Source organism: Dasypus novemcinctus, chromosome 8 (genome assembly GCF_030445035.2).
Source record: "Dasypus novemcinctus isolate mDasNov1 chromosome 8, mDasNov1.1.hap2, whole genome shotgun sequence".
In the NCBI taxonomy this organism is placed as follows: domain Eukaryota; kingdom Metazoa; phylum Chordata; class Mammalia; order Cingulata; family Dasypodidae; genus Dasypus; species Dasypus novemcinctus.
The window spans coordinates 92066850-92092905 of NC_080680.1; the positions used below are offsets into that span (position 1 = coordinate 92066850).

General features: G+C 37.6%; 1 protein-coding gene across 8 annotated transcripts in view; it reads right to left on the reverse strand.

The window, feature by feature from the left end:
* Nucleotides 1-4049: 4049 nt before the first annotated feature.
* The window catches only part of GAPVD1 (GTPase activating protein and VPS9 domains 1), a 110484-nt gene continuing 88477 nt past the window's right edge, over nt 4050-26056 (reverse strand). For 4 of the 8 annotated variants that reach the window (XM_012527129.4, XM_012527131.3, XM_012527133.3 and 1 more), the window contains 11 exons: nt 23843-23930; nt 22802-22882; nt 19643-19765; nt 17250-17379; nt 15194-15303; nt 14750-14909; nt 13170-13357; nt 12452-12665; nt 10600-10672; nt 9432-9629; nt 4050-8028 (listed from right to left, as the gene is read on the reverse strand). In XM_012527129.4, the coding sequence (XP_012382583.1) occupies nt 7888-8028; nt 9432-9629; nt 10600-10672; nt 12452-12665; nt 13170-13357; nt 14750-14909; nt 15194-15303; nt 17250-17379; nt 19643-19765; nt 22802-22882; nt 23843-23930 (1506 nt within the window). In that variant the 3' untranslated portion in view covers nt 4050-7887. The remainder of the gene's footprint in view (nt 8029-9431; nt 9630-10599; nt 10673-12451; nt 12666-13169; nt 13358-14749; nt 14910-15193; nt 15304-17249; nt 17380-19642; nt 19766-22801; nt 22883-23842; nt 23931-26056) is intronic. The other 4 variants (XM_012527132.4, XM_012527134.4, XM_012527135.4 and 1 more) reach the window with 1 other exon arrangement.

Genomic DNA, 26056 nt, shown 5'->3' on the forward strand with positions numbered 1-26056 from the left:
ACTTCTTCACTTTGCTGTGGTGAGCAGCGGGCCTGGGCTGCTGAAAAGACGCCGCCACCTCACCGTGGTCTACTGGCAAAGGTCAAGGGCTTGGTGCATAGTTCCTTCCCAGAGCACCTGAAGAGCTACCAGAATCCAGAGCGTGTGAGGGTAGAGAAGGAAGAGCCCCTCCCTGGGCAGCAGAGCAATCTGGGAGAAAAAGACTGGGGAATCCGTGAAGGGCACTGAGGACCGTCTGCCTGTGATTCACCAATCTGCAAACATTAGCGGACACCTGCCATTTGGGGATACAGTCTCCAAGGACAGCACAAGCTCCAAGGAGATAGCTGCTGTGTGGAGGGTTGTGTAGGAGGAAGCTGCCTCACTGGGAAGAGAAGGAAGGATGGGACATCTGTGGAGTCTTCCTCCAGGGACTTCTGAGGAGGGAGGGGGTGATTAGAGGGGAGGAATCTCAATCAGAGGGTTGAGGAATCAAGGTGAGAGTTCTGAGAAGGGGAAGAAGGACCAGGGGCAAAAGACTGAGTAGGCAGGTTGGGACCAAAATATAAAAGATTTTAGGGAGAAGAGGAATCTGGGTAAACTTGGGAATTCAGGGCACCTAGAAGAAAGGGCAAGAGGGAGGAATGGAAACCTGTAAGGAGACAATTGTATAATGAATGTTGAGAAAATGGCTATAGCAGCAGAGGCAGATTCAAGGGACTCTAGGTGATTCTTTGGGAGACTGGGTGATCCAGGGACTCAGGGCAGTGAAGGAAGGAGAAAGGTTGAAAAACTACGAGGTGGGATAGGGTGGGGTACCTAAGAGGTGAAGTATCCAAAATCCAGAAGGAAATAAAATAAAGCTTCAGAAATTGTTTCACTGCAGTTATTCGTGACCATAGCAAAAAAGAACATAGGCTCAAAACCAGGGTGACAGGTTTAGGTCTTCTAGTTAAAAAATGGTTTCTTTAGATGATTTCTATGCTTGGTAAGGTTGTTTACATAATAATGGAAAATCCTTTACCTCCTGGAAAATCTAGAGGCACGACCAGCACTGGCTCTTTTTGAGTGAAAGCTTGGCTACCTGATATTGGAGTGGAGTGCCTTCCCAGGACTTCCTGCCTTGTCTTGTCATCCATAATGTATCAGTCCCAACTCAAATTCACTAAACCATCTTAGAAACACGCTTAGTGCCTAATTTTATATTTGCTGGATTGAGACTCAAGTTCCTCCGTGTCAGTTCTGTGACTGGCCTCTTTTATCAGGGGCTCAGGGGTTCCAGGGCTCCAAAAAACCACAGTACTCATGTCAGCCTTCTAAGGCCATTGCACCTTATTAACTATATCCCTGCTTGCACAGGAAAAAATATATATATATATATATAAACAATGCTAGAGGCTGGAAGGGATCATTGAGGTAACAGAGCACAAATCAGTAAAAGCCCCTGAAAAAAGTCAATTGCCCTGGGTCTAGTTAGTGGCAAAATCATCTTCTGTTCCTGGACCTAGCACTACAACCACACACCTCTCGCAATCTGTGGCTTTTCAGTGAGTAGTAAGAGCGGTCCAGGGAGGAGATGCGGTGGACACCGACGACACTGTGCTAGATTAAGACAACCATTAGCACCTTCCCTCCTGCCATCTGTCACTTTCCTATGCACTCACTTTCCTCCACCTTTCTCTCCACAGGACTGGCTCTCTCCCAGTTTACTATCTCTAAGCAGTAGCAGATGCACCTCACAGCCACGATAGAAGGAAAACAGTTGTCAGTGACCAAAACGTGACCTGGGTGAGAGGGAGGTAAATCCACAGTTGGAGTTCACACATTGACTGTGAGGACCTGAGGGGAAGTGTGCTGCTAAAAAAGCAAGGGCAGGCCAGGCTGCACTTGGAGAGCAAGTGGGAGACCAGGGGCTGCTGAAAACAATGCTGTTATTTTACATGGCACATGGATTATGAATGGATAGTGTTGGGAATTGAATCATATACCCCAAAGGGCATGTTCAAATCTTAATCTGAGGTCCTGTAGCTTCCTGTCCAATGAACCTATTTGTAAACAGAATCTCTGAAGATATTAGTTAAGGTGTGGACTCATTTGCGAATTGGCTCTTCAAAGGTCTTTTTTAGATAAGGTCAAAATCAATCAGGGTCTTAAATCGCATGATTAGAGGCCTTATAAAGAGAGGGAATTCATATGCACTTAGAGAAAGCTACAGGAAGAAGCCATAAATCAGCAAACTAGAAGCGCAGATTCAAGGAATGCGAGATTTCCACGTGATGGGAGGTAGAGATGCAAGCCAAGGAGCCCCCAGGATTGTGGCAAGTCAGCACCAGAACACTACAGACTGGGAGAAAGCCTTGGTTTGGGACTATTAGTTTCCCAAATCATGAGCTAATCAATTCCAGTGTGTTGTATTTGTCACAGCAGCCCTTGCAAACTAAGACAGATACAAAACAACAGAAAAGAAACAGTAACTTTAAAAGCTTAAACAATGAGGAAGAAAGATTAGACAAAAAAGATATTTTTTCATACATGGCAATCCTTTGGAGACATTTAGCAATGTGAGGTTTAGGAAAGAAATAACTTTTACCCATCAAGACAGATTATGACAGGGGAACAAATGTGGTTCAAGTGTTTGAGCGCCTGCTTCCCACATGGGAGATTCCAGGTTGTCCCCGATGCTTCCTCCAAGCAAATGAGAAAACCAACTCAGGGAGCCAATGTGGCCCCGTGGTTGAGTGCCTGCTTCCCACACACAAGGTCCCAGTTTCAATCCCTGACCCTTATACCTCAAAAAAAAAAAAAAAAAAAGATTGTGATAAAGGAAATACTTGGATTTAAGCACACAAAAAGCTATCCTTAAAGGATAAACTGGACTGGCTATCTGGCAAGAACTCTCGTCCTTTAAAAGAGCCTTCCCCATTCATACTTATTATGCTTGAAAGATGTGGAACCAAACGTTTAAGAATTGAACACCTTCTGCAGTGAACTGCAAATTTTACAAACAAAAGTAGGGCTTGCGAGGAATGCTGCTTACTGGGCTCTATCTAAATCAAAAGGGGTGGGATCATAAGGCAGCAGTTTTCTGAACATCCCCAGGTGTACCATGCAGGTGGCCCACAGGTTCATACTTTGTAAAACAGTGGCTCCATTGGTGCTTCTCACAATTCCCTGAAAATAAGTCACCTGGAGGACCTACATCATAATTTACAAAAGAAAATGCCAGGTGATTCTCAGCAATGAAGTTTGGGAAAAAAACGTTTATAGAATTCCGAGTCACTTAAAATTTGACCAATTCCTGGGCCTCTCTCCCAGATTATGATTTATTTACTCATGAGCAGGGTCCATGTGCAATCAAGGTAGACAAATCTCTTGACTGGATTAACCAAGAAATTATTGATAACAGCAGCAGCAGGTAGAGCTAGCTAAACCTTGTCATTAGGTAATTAGCATCCCTTGGGGGACAAGCTAGAGGGCCGCTTACTTGAAGAGAGGGTTGGGCAGGTACAAATGCTAACAGAAGTTGAGGAGAAATACATAGGTTCCAAGTTGGCAAGAAATGTTAAATTTTATTTTCAGTTCTAGGCAAGTCATGGCTTTAATTTAAATACTGAACAGAACTAATGAAAACTGAGCCCTGAGTTTTCAAACATTTCCCTTTAAATTAAGTGCAGCCAACATAGGGAAAGCACCTTCCCACCAGAGAGCAGAGCCTGAAGAGTGAGCTTGCTCTAAAAGCAAGAGCTTCTATTCTAATAGTAACTTCCCTCAACTGAAAACATTAATAAAGGCTTCAGTGAAAATCGTGATTAGGATGGTGAGACTCCTGCTTTCAGAACTATGGCTGATGATTAGCTACCAAACAAACTGTGTTGAGAGAGTAAATGTACACAATCTCATTAACTGCTAGATTATTCTAGTTCTGTCTTGAACTCACTTAACAAATATCCTTACTCAGATGAGAAAGACAAATGTGAATTTATGGAGAACAACAGGAATATTCAAGAAGTCAAAGGAATTTTCAGAAATGACTTTGAATACAAAATAGATGATGGAAACATAAAACCCAATGAATTAAACTGCTCTCCCTCTTTAATCAGTTTTACAGAATGATGTCATACATTAGTAATCACATCAGGAGATAGGATGAGTTTCCTGTACATATACAAGATTGTGCAAGCTCATTAATTTAGGTTTATATAAAGGTTTCAAGAGAAGAGGCAGTACAAATCTTTTTAATACAGGGAAAAAACAAGAAGAACATGATACACGAGACAGAATATTAACTCAGCAGAGATGAATTCTTAAGGTGTGTGGCCCCTGCCATTACCTAAATGGAGAAGTCCTCTTTCTCAAATGTAACCTTTGCTAACCTGCAGGGACATGACTGGCCTATAATGTACTCCATAGCTCAATTACAACAACCTTGCTTTAACTCTGAAGCAATTTCTATCTTCGTTTCTCCCAATGTCTGCAAGAGAATAAAGCTATTCCTGGTATCCTACTTCTTGGGCAGCCTACATTCTAAAATATAGTAAGTACTTAATCTGGCAAAGTTCTCAAGCATTTTGGCATTCAAAATACCTCAAATATCTCATTACTGTCAATCTACTTACTTAAAAGTTGAGTTTCAAGAAAATTGTTTAAGTCCCCACCCTCCCCCCCAAAATCACTGCAATTATATCAAACTCACTAGATTTAAAAGTAGGACAGAGAGGCTGGATGAAAATGACTAGGAAACACAAATTAAGGAAGCTAACTTCATTACATTTGTATCACTTATGCAACCTACTAATAATTTTGACCAAGTGTGTTCCTACTTGCCCACTTCAGACCCAATTACATCAACAAAGAAAGCTTTTAAATTTCACACATTTAAAACACCTAGTTGACTTGTATTTGGCCCAAACTGGAATTCTCATGGCAAGCAACAGGAAAATGGGGCCACGGCTCAGCATGCGCAGCCAGTTACAGAATTTTATGGCAAGAACAGCCTTTTTACTGCTTGGGCTGTGATCTTGTTCTCTTGCTTATGAACTTCAGGAACATGTATATGTAAAGTCCACTTGAAAGAAAAGTTTTGAGGACACAAGAGGAAAAACCATGCATCATACATATTTCCCAATCCCTCATAAAGTTAAAGTTATTTAACTATCTGTATAAAAAGACTTTCATAAGCAGGTTTTGAAGAAGAAAATGCAGCAAAAAGCAGTAACTGTGGCTGAGATTTGACCTAAGGTGGGGAAAGAAAACAAAATTTTTAAAAGGTTTTTAAAAATAATTTTATAAGGAAAGACAATCTTTAATCTCTATTTCTACCACTTAACTTCCAAAAGTAGATTATTAATATAAAATAAAAACTGATTTTTCTTTTCCGAGAAGAGTTAATTCTACAAGATTTTAGTGAGCTGAGTCACTATCTCCCCATTTAACATCCATTATCTCATTTATAAATTCAATGTAATTATCAGTGGCTACCAAATGTTTCCCATGGGTAATTCTGCACTAATCCTTCTTGTAAAATAAGCACTGGGATGAAGTTTAGTAAGATTAACTATTTTTTTCTTCCTGACAGAGCAAAATCAAATTACTCCCTATCTCACACATATCACTGCCATGTAGACAGATAACATGACTGAATTCCTAAATTCAGAAATCAACTCTAATAAATCCTGTCATGAATCAAAGCAGTGATGATTAATATTGAAGTAGTCCTTGCTCCTAATAAGGTTTTCAAAGGGAAACTTCCTTGCCCCTTAAACGGCTGGGCTGTGCTTCTCTGCCAGCACCTCACTCAACACCCAGATAGCCATATTTGACTCAGAGTTGTAACTGATGCTAAATATCTGTGGTTCTACTCTCACCCCTGGCTCAAGCATCATATACCCCTATCTCCTGCCTTCAATGTACCCTTACACCCCAAATCTACCCCTTCTCTTCCACAAATAAGAGCCCTGTAAAATGGCCACATCTTATTTATTTCCAGTCATAGACTTTGCAACCATTATGGAGGAAAAAAAAATCTCTTGTTGACTTACAAGTTAAATCCTATTACAATGAATTCCAACGTTCAAAATCTTTGTTGATTTAACACTTATAAAATCAAATGCTTAAGCAAATGGACAACTACCTAGGTCTCAGAAATTGTCACACAGTCTGTCTTGTAAAATATTTATGACGGGATATGACTTCTAATACCTAGGCAAGTTTGACAGTTACTGCCCATGAAGCACATGACTCTGTAAAAAGATTTCTTAAGCTAATATTCAAATGGACATTTCATAGGACTAGTTAATTTTGATCTCTGCCTAAAGAGCAGAAACCATATCACATACTTCTATGCAATTGATATTTTGGTATTTTAAAATAAATGAATGAGGAGTGAAAAGAGGCAAAGGCAGAAGGAAAATCTAGCTTCTACAGGCTTTATGAAACATTAGAAATCTTAGAGGGTGTAGACAGCTTCTGTATTCATCTGCTCAAGGATGTTTGTCACAGTTCCCTTTAAAATGCCTGGAAATACTGTCGGCAACAAGAGACTCAAAGTATGAGACTGAATTTGTTATAAAAGAAGTTAATCACTAAACATGTTCAGGAAATATACAAAGTGAAACCAGTTAGTGATGGTCTATGTATAAGACTTGTGCTTGAAGCTTTGATGTACCTCCTCGGTTGATTTCTCAGGCACCAAAACCCATTCCAGATTAATTACTGATATCGAATGCAAACTGAACTATTGAAAGGTTTTTTTTTCCAGAAGAGAGAATTAAAGGCACAATAACCTGCCAAAAAATATATATATTTTTTCATAAGAATAGTATGGTTGATAAAATAGTTTAACACTAATAAAACTTGTATCACCAGAGCAGACAGTACAAATTAGTTAAAAAAAAAAAATGACATTCACTGAATTCCTGGACTGTGCATTCAATGTGAATAATCATTAAAAATATATTACAGTGAAAGGTTTGTAAGGAACTCTGGGGTTTCCACAGTATATTTAGTACCTCAGATGAGACTACTATAATAAAGTATTAGATATCTACTGTTCCTTTTTATATAATGTATGGGAATTAAAAGAGTCTATCTCCTACATGCAGGCTCAAAAACGTCTATAGTGAGAAATGTCTAAGTGACTGAATGATTTTATACTCCTCTCAAAGGCAGCCCTGCACATCTAACCCCACACCTACAAAATTCAATAAAATGTATTATATTTTAATAAATATTCCTGTGCATCTTTTTGTTTGCTTTTTGCTTTTAAGCTCAGCTTAAATTTTGTCAAGGAAATCATTTCACAAGAGGGTATATCACAACCTATCAGTAATATTCCTTGTTTATTAGAATCTGAAGGTGTACATATTACATCAAATATAAATATATATTATATTTACATTTCCTTTTTAGCTTTTTGATTTAGATGAGTGTATTTATAGATAATGCCACTACAGTCATCACTATTACAATCCTCAGTGCAACTGGTAATTTCTTTCCATTAGATGTATACAAGATTAGACATCACACAAAAAGAGGTGTACTGTTCTTTTTTAAAAGGAAAATAAAGAATGGATATTCATGAATGGAGATTTAGGAATTTTCTAAAAGATTTTTTGTTTTGTTTTTTAATATTTCAAAATACCTGAAAAATGTGGTCCCTTTTTGCAGTGCTATACTCTACTCGGGGACAAACAATAACAAAAAATGCAACTCAGAAAGGAAAAGAGTATAAAGAAAAGAAAACCTGCTTGTTAGCTCATTAATCTGTTTAGTAAAGATCTGTTTTAAAATGTCTGAGTGCTGTACAATATTTTACAAAACAATCTTCAGCCTTCAAAGCAGCTGCTTAATTTTTGTAGAGATCTGTATGCCCGATAAACAGTCTGCTGCCTTGGTGGGCCTTGGTCTTGGTCACTTTCGGTCATCGATGGTTTTAATGAATTCCACTGCAGCTGTGAACTGCATCCACCAGTAGGACTCTTCTCCAGACAGACAACTGGCATAAAAGCTACTGATATACTGAACAGTGGACAACAAACAAGGTGGATTTGCCTACAGAAGTGAAGGGCAAAAAAGATTCAATTATTCAGATATACAGCTGTGCCAAAATCATTAAACCTTTCTTCAAATGTTTTTTCTGTAACAGATACTGGTCCTTTGGAAAATAATTCTTTTCTGCAAGTAATTTGTAACACCTAGCCATTGTGAGTACCAACACTACAGTGGAAAGGCAATCCAAGTTCTAATCCTAGATGAACTATCTGGAGCTTTGTTTACTTGCAACCTACTTAACCTCACTGGTTCTTAAGGAGGCTAAATTAATCCCAGTGGTCTTACTCAACATCCCAGGATTTCAGAATGCTAGATAAGGAAATAAATGCTGTAGGCAAACTAAGTTGTATCTGGTTAATAAGTCCTGGTAGAAGCAGCTTAGAAAGAAAAAGAAAATATACCCTCTGTCCTGAGACATAAAAAACATCTCCTGTTTTTTTTTCACCTTCTTCATGTGGAGAATAAGGAAACAGGTGAGCTAAGTGATTAGGAAGATAAATGTAACGAAACCCTTTTCCTTAAAACTAGCTTTAAATTAGCCCTGCAAAGGGACTAGTTAGATCTTATGTGGAAGAGAGAAAAGCAGTAGCCAAAAAGAGGAGTAGTGATGGCTGAAAACAAACTGATTCTATGGGTTAACTCTGAGCTAAGGGTTCAGGTTACAGGTATACTACAAACATTAAGAATTAATAAGATATATCGAATATACTTTAGACATTAAGAACTGATCTAGAAATCATCTTTAAGGCAAATGTTCGACTAATTTAGATATGTTAGTAAATAGCTGACCTTTGCATAAAGAATTAACAGATGAGCTATACTGACTGGAACAAATGACTAATGTGGTATTGCCACTTAGCAGCTATGTGAACCTTAACTGCAGTGACTGCCCCCTCCCACCAGCCCAACCAATGTTCTAAAAAAAACTTTTTATATGATGAAACTTTAATTTTAAAGCCAAAAAAAGGACAAGAAATATCAGTACTTTAAAAATAATATGCTACAAGTACTATGAAGAATTCAATGTGAAAGAAGATGGCAAAAGCACAATTAAAAAAAACTTGTCTTCATTCATTTGTTCAATAAATATATACAGAGCCCCATCTATGTGCCAGGCACTATTTAGGTGCTGAAGAGATGCCAGTGAATAACAGATAACGAATCTTGAACTCATAGAATTTACATACTTTTAACGAAGAACTTTTAGCACTGCTTTAAAAAGGTGAAAATATTCACCTAGTTCTCCCACCATTTCTTTTGAAAACCTAACTTCTGGACAGAACACATCATGATATTAGACACTATCTTCGTGAGTAACAGAGGTTGAGACTTGAAAAAGCCCTGGACCACTCTGCTCAGAATGCCAAATAAACTCATTTAACTAATTGTAGTAAAGGGCCCACCTTTATCAACACAAATACCAAAACAGGGACAAAGTCATCTGCTCCTGGGACAGAGTCTTCATTGGCCAGGCTTAGGAGGTTCATAATAGTAGAGCACATTCTCAGGATGCACTGTACTTTGTCTCGGGGGGTTTTGTAAGCACTTATTGTCCTGATTTCTGATTGTGCAGATGGCCACGGTGCCTCCCGGAGATATACCTGTGAGACCACAGACAGATAAACAGATATTGAATCTAACCACGGCAAACCTGACAGCAGAGAGCAATCACAGCGACCTCCACGGCAGAGGCAGAAGGGTAAGGCTGTTGCCTTTTCCTTTCTTCAGTACAACCATGTTGCAGTTCTTCCCCCTCTACCCAAGTCTGAAAAATTATCCACACAGAGAAAAGGCATACAAGAATACAGAGTCTAGAATTCATGAAATTTCTAATAATTATATTTCGTAAATAGCTAGAAAGGAACTTTTCTATATTTCTTAGCTGATTCCAAAAGTGCAAACAAGCCACTAAAATACAGACACTTTAAAAATGGTTATGCGCCTTTGTCGCAGCCATTCTAGAGATAACAGATTTGAAAAATCAAAGGCAATTAGAAATATTATGCTAATACATGTTTCATTAATGGGGATTTTAATAAAATAATCAGAAAGCTCAATACCTAAAATTTTCCCGTATTCTTTTGTAAGAGTTGTTGTGACAGGTAAAAATGCTAATATCAATAACTAAAAGGTATCTTTGAGGTCACATTAAGATTCAATTCCCTCCCCTGGAAGTGTGTTTTATGCTTTTTGGGGTGCAACTAGCCTCCTCCTTCAAACAGGGAGTTTCTGCAGGAGCCTAACTATAAAACATCAATGTACAGCACTGCCCTGGGTAGAACAGGTCTGGGGACCAGAGGCCCTGCCTGCACACTGAGCGGTTTCAGCAGAGAGACTCCTCCATGCTAGTCTTCCCTCCTTTCCACTACAGAGGTCCCTATCAATGCCAGTGAATTTCAGTTTCTGGATGTACTTTCAGAAACTTTACAGTTAGAATGAAATACATTCAATGTAAATAGTGTTTTATATTTTATCATATTCTCCCTTGAAAAACTGGTAATACGTATATGGTATACTGAGTAGCTGTTATTTTAATAATAATATCCACCATGCTATAGAAACCTGTATTACCTCTGGTATCTGAAGAGCTCTGTGGTTTGCAGTCACTACTTTAGACAGTCTCTGAATATGTTCATGAAGAACCCTGAAAACTCCCCAAAACACATACATAAGTATATATTTCAGACAATAAGGTAAAACTCATAATTGACTTTTTCAAAAAATTAAAAATATTTTAAACATTTCTAAATACAGATTACAGTTATAGCTGAGACTACCTCTTAGTTACAAGCATTCTTTCGTGTCAAGAAAGTCTCATATTTAGGATCCACAGGGAGATTAGGGAAGTCCTTTCTCAGACGAGGAGAGCATTACACAAAAGAAAGGAGACCTGGCCCTTAGCCCAGGAGCTGCTTGGACAGATTATTTAGTTAATAGGCTGAGGGGAAGTAGAGGGATCAAAAGCCAGAAAGCAAAAGCCAGAAAGCATAGATCACAGATATGAGATGCACAAGAGTCTCAGAACATCCAACGTGTCACTTTGCAGATGAAAATAACTAGGTTTAAAAAGAGAAAGGATTTGTCTAACCCCAAAAGGGATCAGCAGCAGGGCCTAACCCCAGCTTTCCTGGCTTCCAGTATTCTTTGAAAAATACACATTGTACCTCTACTCTAAAATCTGAAAAACAAATGTCATAGAGGGGTGGGTAGGAATAATTTATGTCAAGTATGCTCTTTGCAGTAAGAACAGTTTGTGTGTCCCCACTCGTTATCCCATGTCTAAGGCCAAGAGTAGCATTTTGAAGAGAAAACAGTACAATCTAGTGTATATAAGTACCAAAGAGGGGGTGAGCTAAAAGCCTCTGAGACTCTGAATAAGTGAGGGAAGCACGCTGGTGCAATCCTAACCCATTCACAGAAAAGTGAATCTTCTCAAATATATTTGTAATATCTGAAAATTTTCATTTAAAAAATCTTATTTAAACCACTGATGACCCACCCTGAGATAATAACTTAAGAGTCATTGGCACAGTTTGAGTGACTGGTTATTGCTGGGGAGGAGCATGGTAGCAACCTCAATATGCTTGGGACAGAAAAAAGTTGTGAAGCAGTGTTAAAGAAAATAGAGAAGAGGAAAAACAAAAATGTTAAATCATATACACTCCTACTACCCAGAAATAACCACTGTTAACATTCCAGATATTTTAAATATTCAAATGTATAACTACCTATCATAATATATAATGAGCATATGTTAGATGCCAAGCACTATATTTGATGCTGTGATAGAGCAGTAAATAAAAGCATTATGCTCCTGCTCTTTTGGAGTGAACAATCCGGTAGAGGAGAGGAGCCTTCACCAAATGATCACATAAACCATGGTTCTCAAGAACAGAAGTCAATTTTAACCCACAGATGTCTGGCAATGTCAGAAGACATTTTGGATTGTCACAACTTGGGGTTGGGCTGAGAAACTGTGACTCAAAACAAAAATAAAATTGCAACAGCGGCAAGCACTATGAAAGAAAGGTACATAGGCCTGAGAGAGCCATAACAGGGGATTTAACTTGGTCGGAAAAGTCAGGAAAGGTTTCCCCAAGGAAGCGATGCTTGAGTCAAGATCTCAATGATAATTAAGAGTTAATTTAAAAACTCAGAGAGAGAGAAAGAAAGAATCCTAATTTTTTATCAAAAAGCCTATACCAATTTATACCTCTTACAGGCTAATTCCCCCACATTCTGAAAACAATAAATACTGTAATTTTTTCTTCTCTTGTCAGTATAATGGGTGAAAAATGGAAATGGATGCATTTCTTCTAGGATTTGATACTAATTCTCTAAATGCATAGCTTGCCTAAAATATGGGGCTACCTGATGAATCCCTACATAGTCCAACACGGGCACTAAATACAGAAGCACTCACTGGTCACGAAGTATGTCCCCATCCTGATTAGGGTAGAAAGCAAGTTTGAAGATCCGATTCATCACACTTCGTTCAATTGCCAGCTGAGCATCCTGAAGCTGCTCCTCACTGGCATTTTGCCATATGACATCCTGGGCCATTACACCATAAAGGAACTGTAGAAAATCTTCTACCTGAGCAGTTTTATCATCAGCTGCTGTCAGTTTCTGAAAGTCTCCAATTCAAAATAATAATTTAAAAAATAAACTATAAAGATAGTTTTAAAAAGCAAATTATAGAAATAATTTTAATCACGAACTGTGTAGAATCTAGCATCTTAAAGCAAAAAATGTCTGGGTTTGGTTTATTTTAGGGGAATACGCAGTCAAGTCACTCAAATCAGGAGAAAGTAAAATATGTGAAAGTGTAAGAGTAAGGGGTTTGCTATTTAAAAAATGATTTTATTTTGTTTTAAAGAGAAAAATTTTATAGATGTAAAAATTTACCAATTTCCCCAATTTTTAAAAATAAACCATAGATACTCTTCAATCCAGGATAAAAATACAATTTATTAGTTTGACATCAAAGTTTAATTATTAAGAAACCATGAAATAACTCCAGATATTTAAGGAACTAAAGTATATGATACTCAATAAAAGTGCATGACAAAGCAAAATAAAACTCTCAAATCTACGCAATTATATATGGTTGAAGTGTTGCTTATTCTAAAGATAGTTACCTTGAATGAATTCTCTGATCTTCTTTTCTTTGCTCTCAAGCAATAACCTCACACAAACAGTGGTAAAGTAGCGATTGGCCACCTCTTTGTCCCGTAACACCCTTTGGAGTAGTCTTTCCAAATGAGCCTGTGTAGTCTGTAGTCCTTGGCGACAACGAGTTAAATAAGCAATATATGGGGCCCTTTTCCTAAAAAGACAAATGCTTTGGCTTAGATGTGTATGGTGCATAGTATCTTTAGAGACTAAGAGTCCTAATTTTTCATCAAAAAAATTATTTCATAGATTTTGGTTTTATAAATTAGCATGTCAGGCTGCAATCAAAATTCTAGAATAAATAAAATAAATCTTTAAAAAAAAAAGTGCTCAAAATAAATAGCCATTAGAGAAATGCTAATTAAAACTACAATGAGATACCACTTCACACCCACTAGGATGGGTATTATTAAAAAACCCCAAAAGTAATAAGTGTTGACAAGGATGCAGAGAAACAGGAACCCTTATATATTGTTGGGAATGTGGTAGGAATGTAAAATGGTATACCCACTGTGGAAAACAGTTTGGCGGTTCCTCAGAAAGTTAAACATAGAATTACCATATGGCCTGGCAATCCCACTCCTAGGTATAGACCCAAAAGATTGAAAGGAGAGACTCACACAGATATTTGTACACCAGTGTTCACTGCAGTATTATTAACCATAGCCAAAAGATGGAAACCACCCAAGTGTCCATCAACAGATGAATGAATAAACGATATGTGGTACAGCTATACAATGGAATATTATTCAGCCATAAAAAGAACTGAAGTGCTGGTACCTACTACAACATGGATGAATCTTGAAGACATTGCATTTCGTGAAATAAATCAGACATAAAAGGATGAATATTGTATGATTTCTCTTATATGAAATACATAGAATAAGCAAATCCTTAGAGACAGTATGCAGAACAGTGGTTACCAGGGATGTAGGAGGGAGGGAATGGGGAATTACTGCTAAATGAGTAGACGTTTTAGTTTGGGATGATAATAGTCTTGAAACAGCGGTGAAAGTTACACAGCATTGTCAGTGTACTTAATGTCAAAGAATTGCCCATTTAAAAAGGTTAAAATGACTTTTACGTTATGTACATGTACCTCAATTAAGCAGAATATATACAGAATCATTAAGGCACCCTAAGCCTCAGAGCCACTTCACAAGTATCTCAGTTTTTCTCCATAATCATTATCATGGGACTGGCAGCAGACAAAGGGTAGAGATTTTGAAACCTAGTCCTGCTTCTCTGGTCCAGGAAGGTAGTAAGTTCTCCTATCATCCCTAAACAGGGGGAAATGACATTCTAGCTATCCTGGTCTCACAACAAAGGCATTTCTCTTTGCTAAAGCTGCTTTCTGTGCCAAGCTAAAGTAAACTGCATTTCTTTGTTAGCAAGACCTGCCTCATTTATGACATTTCTAGATTATATATCCACATGTGTTCCTTGTAAATCTACATCCAAGTAAACACAGTCAGGCACTCTGCTAAGGAGAAAAGGCTTGCAACTGAAAATTAGGTCTAAAAGCCAAATATGTTGGGTAAATTACCTGTAGTCCTCAGCAATAGATGCCAGTAGTTTCCTGCAAGTCCTATTATCAAAGAGGCACACACAACGCATCGTTTCTTGAAGTTGAGCCATTAAATTCTTATCTTGTAAGTTAATTGCTTCAGCTATTTGAACTTTTAAGAAGCATACAATTTCATTATCTAAACAAAAATTATACAAATTCTGTTATTGTTGAGAATTTCCAGGGGCTTATATAAACTGTATGTAACACCTCAGCATTTGGGATGTCAAACATCCCAAGTTTCATTAGAACAAAGTGGTATCATCATTCCCAATTCCAGTAACACTAAAGAATCATCAGGAATCAAAGTGTCCACAATGATGCATATAAAATTGCTGTAATAACTTAAGCACAGTTTAATATTGGTAATTTCACACAGATCAACCTATATAGGAAAAAATAAACTATCTTGCAGGACCTTACCTTCTGGGTCTGTGTGGTCTGGTAAACCATTCCTTGTTGAATGGGTTAACATTGGGAAGGCAACAGAATCCGCAGAGCAAAGAGCAAGTCTCAGTTTCTTTTTTGCATCTCTGAAGAATGAGGAGAAAATATATTAATTTCTTTATCTGGGTATGGTCACATTTTATAAACATTTACTATATAAACTAATATCCTACATCTCAGGATTTAAATATTTCGAAAGGTTATTTTAAAAAAAAAAAAAAAAGGTAATTTTTCTCTTACTGACATCTCATTTAAAGGAATGGGATTTCCAGTTACCTGAGGAGCAAAGTTGTAAAAGAGCCTTGGCAAACACCATTTCTGTAAAGTCACCAGAATTAGTCAACCTAATCCTTTTTGAACTTCTATTATATGCTGAGTTCTATGCTAGGTACAATGAGCAAAGTCAGAAATGCATATTTTTCAGAGTTGGAAGGGATCACAGAGGTCATCAGATCTACCACACAAAATAAGAATACCTTCTACTACATCTCTTAAGAAATGCTGATGCTGCCATAAGACAAATTCACCACCTGACAGTAAGCCATTTCTATAGTGGTGTTGCTTGAAAGTTTTCATGTGGAGCCAAAACATGCTTTTTTAAAATTTCCATCTACTGAACTGAATACTATCTGCTGGAAGAGCATCCTTCAGTAAGGTGTTATCCTCCACAACAAGACAGGCTCCTTGTACTGGAATTAACAATCAAAGCTCTCATCTGTTAGTGCCTGTGCCCTTTCTTGGTCCTCTTAGACATGGACCAGAGACTTTTTAGAATATTCAGACCTGCCATCCAAAAAAAAAGGAGCCCAACACACATTGGAGAACAGGGGAATTTGTTCCTTCTCTGCAGGGTTATCACTGGTCTACCTCATCTGACTATTACAGAATCTTTTCCTATTGGTTTTTTTCCTTTTAAAACAAATAGTTTAGAAATCAAGCTGAGCAAATATAATATGCACTCACTTTGCAAAGGTTCTTATAAAATATATAATGGCTAAGTCATCTGATAAATTTAGTAAAATAAAATAAGTCAAGAAATCAGATGCTTAAAATTGATGCTCCTTGGCTGGGGAAGTAGAGGCTCCTTATGAAACAAAGGCAAAAATTTCAGGCTCCTAAAGTCATTTTCTATCTCAAGCCCCACTAGGAATAAATACACATGTCCACGGCATGAGAAGGACAACAAACTGTGAGGATTCTAGTAGGTTTACTGGGGACTGCATTATTCAACAACTTTGTAGTTGATCCTGACTGCTAACTATCTCAGTCCTCTTCTAACATTTCTCAAATGGGCTGGAAACTTTGGATGGCAGGAGCACTGCAACTTATTTCAATTAAATTACTTGTCTGACACCTGTGGGCATAAGTTTTTTTTATCCCTAGATTAAACATTTAATATGTATGATATCCATGTCTGTAACAAAGTTCTCTTAGTTAACAGCATTTCATTATTACCTCTATACATATTTATTAAGATCAATAAATCACTTGACCATCAATGACTGAAATAGTGATAAAAAGCCTATAGCAGTTTGATATGGTTATGAATTCCAAAAATAGATATTGGATTATGCTTGTAATCTGATCTGGACCTGGGCATGATTGAGTTATGATTAGGGTGTTGAGTGCCCACCCACCAAGGGGCATGGCAAAGAACAGATTTGAGGGTTTCTGATGTTGGAGTTTTGATGTTGGAGTTTGATGCTGAAGACTTAAGCTGGAGCCCCAGGAAGTAAACTCCCAGAAGAAAGAGAAGCCAGCCCCAGGAAGAAAGGAACCTTGAACCCAGAGAAAAGCAAGCCCTAGGAACATAGGAACCCAGGAAGCCTGAATCCTCACAGGCGTCGGCAGACATCTTGCTCCAAATAGACTTTGGTGAGGGAAGTATTTTACGCGTTATGGCCTGGTATCTATAAGCTCCTAACCCAAATAAATAACCTTTATAAAAACCAACCAAATTCTGGTATTTTGCATCAGCACCCCTTTGGCTGACTAATACAAAGCCCAAGCCCCAAAATCCTAAATCAAATACCTATAAGAGAAAGCTGAATCCTGAGGGTGGGCTGCTTGGCTTGCAGAGTCTGGGAGATCATCAGCTGAGATGTTTTGCAGTGTTTCATCACGAGGAGAATCATGTGCACTTTCACCATCACCCATAACTTCTAAACAACATGCCCCCCCCAAAAAAAAGAGGATAACCAGGTTAATTTTGGAATATTCTGGGAATAGTAAGTATTGAGAGAAGCTCAGCAATAAATCAGCATTGTGTTTTACAATAAGGGAGGGAGGGAAACAGGGAGAGATGGACGGAGGCAGGTTAGGCAGATAGGCAGAAAGACAAGCAGAGAGTGTGCATGCAAGAAAAAAAGAGACTTCCAGCATTTAAACATGTTTAAGGGAAGTGGATGTGCTTCAAGTGAGGGAGCTCCCGCCTAAAAAACATGGGAGGTCCCAGGTTCAGTTCCTGGCGCCTCCCAAAAAAGATGAGCAAGACAGCGAGCTGGCATAACAGGCAGGTGCAGTAAGATGATGCAACAAAAGGACACAAGGGGAAGCGGACTTGGCTCAATGGGTAGGGCGTCCGCCTACCACATGGGAGGTCCAGTGTTCAAATCCAGGGCCTCCTGACCTGTGTAGTGAGCTGGCCCACATGCAGGGCTGATGTGCACAAGGAGTCCCCGCCACGCAGGAATGTCCCCCGCATAGGGAAGCCCCATGTGCAAGGAGTGTGCCCCGTAAGGACAGCCACCCGGCATGAAAGGAAGTGCAGCCTGCCCAGGAGTGGCACCACATACACAGAGAGCTGACGCAGCAAGACGATGCAACAAAAAGAGATACAGAATCCCAGTGCCACTGACAAGAATACAAGCGGACACAGAAGAACACAGTGAATGGACACAGAGAGCAGACAACTGGAGGGGTGGGGGGGAAGGGGAGAGGAATAAATAAAAATAAATTAAAAAAAAAAAAAAAGGAGGAACATAAAGAGGAAAGACAATGAGAGACACAACAAAAAAGGGTATGAGGCAGCTCAAGCAATTGAGCGCCTCTCTCCCACATGGGAGGTTCCAGGCTTGGTTCCTGGTGCCTCCTAAAAGAGAAGACAAGCAGATAAGAGAGCACACAGTGAACGGACACAAAGAGCAGACAGCAAGCAAAAAACAATGAGGGGTGCAGGGATAAATATATAAATAAGTAAATCTAAAAAAAAAAAACATGTTTAAATAACTGATGGCAACAATAATATATCAAGAGATCAGCTATCTTGAGAATGGTTTTACTTCAGATACCAATCCTAATCCAAAATATCAATAGTCTGTATGAATTTAACGAAGTTAATATTCTATAATCACAATCACTGAACATGGAACTGAAAGGGCTCTCAAAAATTGTTTTAAATAATACCCTCATTTTCTAGCCATGGACTCCTGTCCGGTCAGAAAACAGCCTGCTATAAATTCCTTGGCTAGCCAAATGCTGAGTGCTCTGGTCTCCCAATTCTTCCGACCAAAGCTCTTCCCACTACATCCACAATTGAGCCAATGCACTAACTCATAAATGCAGCAAGGGATAGATCTTTGGTTCCCAGGGTTGTTTTTAGGTTTTTAATTATTTGTTTTAATTAAGTTCCTGGGTATAATAAAGAGGTTGTGAATTTATAGGAAAATACCCTTATTCTTAGGAAATAAGTTAATTTCAAATGTTTCAGGAATAAAAGAAAAACATATGGAAAACGTAGAAAAATGTTAACTGAAAGGTCTAGGTAAAGAGTATAAGGACCTTCATTGTATTAGTCTCTTCCAACTTTTCTGTTACAACTTTTCCAAAAAAAATGTGGGAGGGAAGTTCTCTTTCCTCACTCCTCCTTTGGACTCCCAAGGAGTCTACTTCAGAGCCAGATTATGTTACCAGTTTCCTGTGGACTCTTCCAAAGATACTTATGCACAGAGAAGCATAAATCTATATATTTATACTTTTCTACACTTTTGTTTCCCTCTTAATATATCTTGGGAAGAGCACTGTATTTTTCTGATAATTATTCTTTATTTCACTGTAAAGAAAACAGAATCCTTTAAAAAATAAGTACAAAGCAACAATGGATAACCTGTCCTAAAGAGTTTGTTTCCACATCTACACTGAGAGCATATAACCAGATAAAATTACAGTTCTGTAGATAGTGAAAAAGAACCTCCTCAGCCCAGACTCATGAGGATGACAATTCTAAGGCCCTTGGACATTTGGGGATATCCAGACTGAGTGGGAGAGGGTAGAGTAGAACATAACTTCACTTTGATTTGGTTACAAAATCTATAACTTTGAAATAGTAAGCTGACTCCTTCATTCCTTTTCATGCAGACTTTTCATTTAGATTACCTTTATTACTGATACAAAAGTTACTACTGAAGTCTGAATCATGATAATTACCTGTACTTTCATAGTTTGCCATTGCTCCTTCACTGGGGCTGGTTCGTTTAATAGCATTTCTGTATTTGTCCAGAATATCCTCAGCAACCTGAGCTTGTGTACTGAGTCTAGGGCTGGGATCATCTGCAGGGGAAAGGAGGAGAGCACTTGAATTAGTTCCCTTTGGTTTGTATAAACTCTGATGTTAGTATGACACCAGTAGCAAAACTCCAAGGGCAGATTAGGAGATAATACTTTAAAAAGAGCACATATCTCAGTGTTAAGAGGCACCATGCAGCTGCCTTCTCATCCCATTTCTAGATCTTAGAGCTTTGCAAAAGCAGGAAATTGGGAGGAGTAGCTCTACTTTCTCACCATCACCAGAATTCTGCATGATAGTGTCATCAAAGTTCAATGCAGACCAAGTGGATGATGGGTTTTCTAAAGTGCTTACACCCAAATTACTGTTATTAGTGATTCATGCTAACAGAACTTTCAACAAAGCATTTTTATATGCAGACTTCATTTATTCAGACATCTCCATGCTGAAGGAGGAAAAAAAGAGGTAAAAGTACTCAAACCTTAGAATTACGTTCTTTTTAATAATAAAAAGTTCATATATTCTTCTTTCATAATTTCTCTCTATATACCACATTTGAAAACTACAGACATTCATATTCTATCTCACTAAATCTCACAATGACAGTGCAGCAGCTGGAATAGAGTACTTTGTGCATACAATGGTATCAAAGGCACTCCAAGATAATCTAGACTTTCTTGGGGAGTGATGGAATTATACCTGGGATGCAAAGAGAAAAACTTATCACAATCACAAATGCAGTACTGTTCACATCAAAATGTTTTCCTGGGGTCTAAAAATTGTCATTAATTAAGTTGGTTGTCAAAGCAAAAAATTGCTATAGATCTATGGGACAAAATAAAGTTTCATTGTCACACACAAACTCCTGGGACAGAAGTGAGCCAAGTAGACAAATACTTGGTATTCTTCTCTCAGTAAAATGATAAACTGTAGAGAGTGGAGATTTCCAAAGTAAATTTAGCTTTCTACTATATTTGGCTGCATAAGTCATTCCTAATAAAATTTAATCATTTTAAAAAAGTAAACTGATAAAACCTTTATTATTACAGAGTCTTGTTTTGGAAGGAGAGTAATTTTTGGCTATTGGTTATGAGGGCTGATGACTGCTCTGAAAAAGGGACAGGACAATTTGGCTAAATATAGTAAAAGCCAAAATGTTGTTTATTCCCTTTATTTCTATTAATACCACCCTTAAAAATTTTATCCCAGGAAAATAATCAAAATAAACAAACAAAAATGCTATATATACAAAGCTGTGAGCAGTATTTTCACAGTAAGAAAATTGGAAACTTGTATTTCCAATAGTACGAGAATATTTGTTGTAGTAACATCTACAACAAATCTATCATATGATAGATTTTATACCCAATAAAAATGATTTTAAAAAAACCATGTCTAGTAGAAATAGGTAGAGGGTTTATGAAATAACATGGTAAAAAAAAAAAAACAAAGTTACATACATACTCTGATTTAATCATGAAAAAGCCATGAAAAATGGAAAAAGATTGGAAGAGAAGGAAAGTCATTAGGGTGGTGGGCTTATAAACAGACTCTTAAGAAATTTCTTTTAGTAACATTTTAAAATTGATTTAATGATAATTTTTTAAATGGTCAAGCATTAGTCAGGGTAGAAATTTCTGTTCCAGTACAAGCAAGGTATATTGCTTGGACCATACACTAAGAAAACTAATGAAAAAAATTTACACAAGTTAGGGCTTCTAATCTTAGCACCAAGAAGAATGTATTACCCAGACACAGTAAAAAATAATATATAATCTTTCCAAAGTTATTAAACATTTTAAAAGAAATTTCACTAAAAATATTTTACTTTGTAAACCTTGTATTATTCTAACACTAGTAATATGGCAAGGATATGTAAATACCTTGCAAAATGACAATATTTTTCCAACTCTTCCCAATCAAACTGCAAGTTCCTAGAGACAAGGGGTCATGTGTTGTTTAACTTAATACTCCCAACACTTAGCACAATGCCTGGCATGAGTCAGATAGTCAACACATTTTTGCTGACTTACTACGATAAGATTGACTCCTCTCAGCAAGAGACCATGGCCTGTAAGCACATCTCCCTGCTGTTTTAAACTCTTTATTCCAGGGAAGTCATCATATCAAATAAAGCAGGGATGTATGCTAGGACATGGAAATATAACTAAATATATAGAATCAGACAATAGAATAATATGTATTAAAATGGGATTGTACCTATACTATGCTGAACTCTTAGAGGAGGGTGTTCTTTTGAAACCTCTGCCATTTTTTCTTAAAAATTTCCCTAACTTAGTAAGATAATATAATTTAAAACTGAGGTAAAAAAAAAAGAGTTGAGAAGTGCTTTATAGCCACTGGAAATGGTACGCAGCCATTAAACTCAAGGTTGAGTCATTATACTACTACCTTTCCTTTTAGGGCACTCATTCATAATGTGCCGAAAAAGAAGCTGTAGAAATACAAACGCTGAATAAGGTAAGAACCCAACCCCTAGTTGTACTTTCCTTTGGTCAGATGGCAATGTTAAAATGGTTCAAGCTGAAAAAAAAGGTAAAAGCTTATAAAACTTTCATTATAATGGTTGGCATTTATGATATTGTTTGAATAAACACTTTATCACCAAAAAAGGAAATTAGGTAAAACAGCATTTCTCTGTGATCCTGAATAACCAAGAACTATAGATTAAAATAAATTTGGGAGTCTAAGATCAAGATTAGAGAAAACTATTCAATATTACAAAGATAAGGCATGGATAGCACTAAAACCATCACCACAGACTTTCCTAAAAGGCATTATGTATCATCATCCTACCAGATGTCAAGTTACAGTATGTATGGAGGCTCAGCATCAGGGGCCTCATCATAAACAGAGGTTATGATAATGAGGGTGATGATGGCGGTGGCAGTCTGCAGGAATAGCCAATTGGAAACCACAGCGCCATGAAGAACATACTCCCCCTTGTACACACACAAACACACTCTTCTAAAAAGGCAACACTTATGGCACCCAAGAAAAGTGTTATGAAATATGTGCTCTGGGAATGAAGGAGCCAGGAAGCCCATGGGTCTACAAACCTGTGAGTGTTGAGAATCTGTCAGGCCCCAGATCATCTTTGTCTTTTTCTTGTTTTTCTTTCTTTCTAAATGGTATAGGAGCTGGAAATTAAATAAAGTCAGTAGTGTGACATATAACATACTGTGCTACTTGGAAGACAGCAGTCATTTTGGAGTTACTGGTGGGCCAACATTTCTATATGAAAAGAGGCTGAAAGGCTTAAAAGCTAAGAAATCCTGGGTGTCAACTGATAATCATTTTAAAACCAGCACTGAAGATTCTTAACGTAGCTTTCAGAATCTCTTTGGAGTCATCTGCCGTAAGGAAAAATGATTTAAGGGGAATCCATTGGGACTAAATCAAAACCATTACCTCTTAACCTCTGCACAAAAACAACACATTCAAAACTTGGAGCATCATTCTCTCTTCCTCATCAAGTTGGCTTGAGGTATGGTATGAAAGCAGCTCTCCTCAGCCCGAGTGCCACAGTGCTGAGAAGGGGCCTTGGGAAGAAGTCCCTAGCTTTAGTCTTGAATGATCTCTCCCCTCAGAGAGAGATGCTTTCGCCAACTCAAGTATCATTATCTATTGGTATGATGCCAGGCTATTCACACACACACCCCCCCCCGCAAAGAAAGCAAACAATTTATACACCTACCTTCAAAAATAAACACTAATACTTAGCGTATAAAAACATAAAAACCTTAAATTTATCCAGGAATGTAAAGGATGAATTTTCAATGTTTAATTACAATAATATCCCTTTTCCTATAATAAGTAATAGTAATAATGTCAAAAGACCTATATGTTTAACTTAAATGGTACATATTTAAACAACTGTGATGTGACACCTGTACAATTTCCATTTATGAAACCACTACCACTTCTTACAAAGAACAAGAACTGTCATTTCTAAAGCTCTGCATTACTGTCCATTTTATATATCCTAAAAGCAACTAGAAGTTTAGGTCCAGCAAGTTTCAGAGATACTGACTCTCTGAAAGAGATTTGGGGGCTTTGCTTCTTGTTAATACAGCATTCTATTATTTTTAGAACATTACCTTTAGGCATAGCCGAAACAAAACGCTTTCTCCACCAAGGTCTGTTCCTGTCTGATTTCTCATCATCGCTATCTTTGCGCTCTTCAGTCTGTAGAAAAAGTTTGATGCTTTATTTGGAGTTGGGCAGCAGGATAAATTACTCTGAAAAGGATTTCAGTAAGTTTGTGAAATACAAAATCCATTCTTGTTTGCCTTAAAGTAAAATTGCTCTTATTGCCATGTAGACAACTCCTGGAATATGAAAGTATACCTTTGAAGCACCAGACTGAGATCTCCTTGAGGGCAGGCACTACCTCATTATTAGTAAACCCAAAGTTTATACAGAGCCTAGCACAGAGTAGGCATTCAATAATCATACTGATTGAATGCAAATAAAATAAACTCTAAAGGGGTAGCAGAGATGGCAGCAGTAGTATAATAATAATAAAACCAAATATAATAATAATAATAATAAAACCAAGTATATACTGAATGCCAAATGCTGAGTATAAGGATATCTATTATCTCATTCAATCCTCCCTGTAGCCTTAGGAGGTAGTTACTATCATTAAACTGTAAGGTGAGAAATATGAGGCTAAAAAAAAGTTATCTTCCTATCTTCCCTAAAGTTACAGGGTATGGCCTATATGTAGCACAGCTGGACTCAAACCCAGATCTAACCAACTCCAAAGTTCATGTTCTAATCACTAATTACACTGAGTTATTATTAAGACCAATGTGTCAAAGGGCCTGGATGGTAATTTCCTTTTCTAGCCTATCACGTGACCTTGGGCAAAACTCTTAATTTCTATTTTTTTTTCATCTACAAAACTGGGATTCAAAATACCTTCTCTAAGGGCATCCATGTGAATGGGATGTCAGACCCCAAGCAGAAAGATGGGAGTATCTGTACCAGGGAGGGGTTAGCAGTGGCAATGAGAAACTGATTATCTATAGTGACCAAATAAGTAAATACATAAAGAAAAATGAAAACAACTCACTGTTAGAGAAGGGAGTTGCAAATATAGAAAGGGAGAAAGATAAAATGAACTCTGTGTTGCTGGAATGGAATTGGATAAATCAGTATGAGTTCATGGTTCTAAAGATATATTTACATAGATATAGAAATAAATACAAATTTAAATGTGTACACACATATTCCCATGATCTATCCACCAAGAGGTTCAGGGGAGCAGCAACATCCCAACAGCAATAGACACACATGTTACCCAATTCTTGATTTCTAAAAACTGTTTTCTACCAAAAGGAACAAGGACTCCTTGGAGAAATGGCTGGTTCCAGAGTGAGGGCAGACAACAAAGTACAAGATAACACAGAATATGCCAGATAGCAAAGAAATGCTAAAAGAATGATGGAGACATGTCAAAAGAACCCAGGAGGGGAGCAGATGTAGCTCAACTGGCTGAGCACCTGCTTTCTATGTATAATGTCCCAGGTTCGATCCCTAGTACCTCCTAAAAATGAACAAACAAAAGAGCCAACTCTCACTGGGGAGCACTGTAGCTCAGTGGTTGGGCACCTGCTTCCCAGGTATGAAGTCCTTAATTCAATCCCCGGTACCTCAAAAAAACAAAAACGAAGAAAAACAACCCAGGAACCAGCTTACAGGGGCTCCCCACCAGCCAAACTGGGACAATTTGGCTTCAAAATAAATGATGGTAAAAAAACTTCAATGACTAAAACAGAAAAGAAACCACAGATACAAATTACTAAGTAGATAAATCAAAATTTTTAGGAAGAACAGGATGTTTACATAACTTCAAAGTACTTTCCCACAAAATACTTATTATAAAGGGAAAACAAACACTTTACACTGGCAAAACCTGGCAAATACCACCCTCATCAAGTGATCCAGATAAACATCAAAGTAATGAACAAATTAAAATTGTGAGCTACCTGATAGGATGTAATGGAAAGAATGCAGGTTAGTGATACTCCCACAAAGACAAATAGCCTGAATGTAATCATGAGAAAACATCAAACAAACCAAAACTGAAGGACATTCTAAAAAATAACTGACGGGTAATATTTTAAAGTGTCAGGGTCATGAAAGTCAAGGAAAAAACTGATGAACTGTTATAGATTGAAAGAGACTAAAAAGACAGAACAACTAATGTAACACATCATCAGGATTCTTCTGTGATAAGTCAGAATTAGATGACAGTAACATATCATTGTTAATTTCCTGATTTTGATGGTTGCACTAGAGAATGT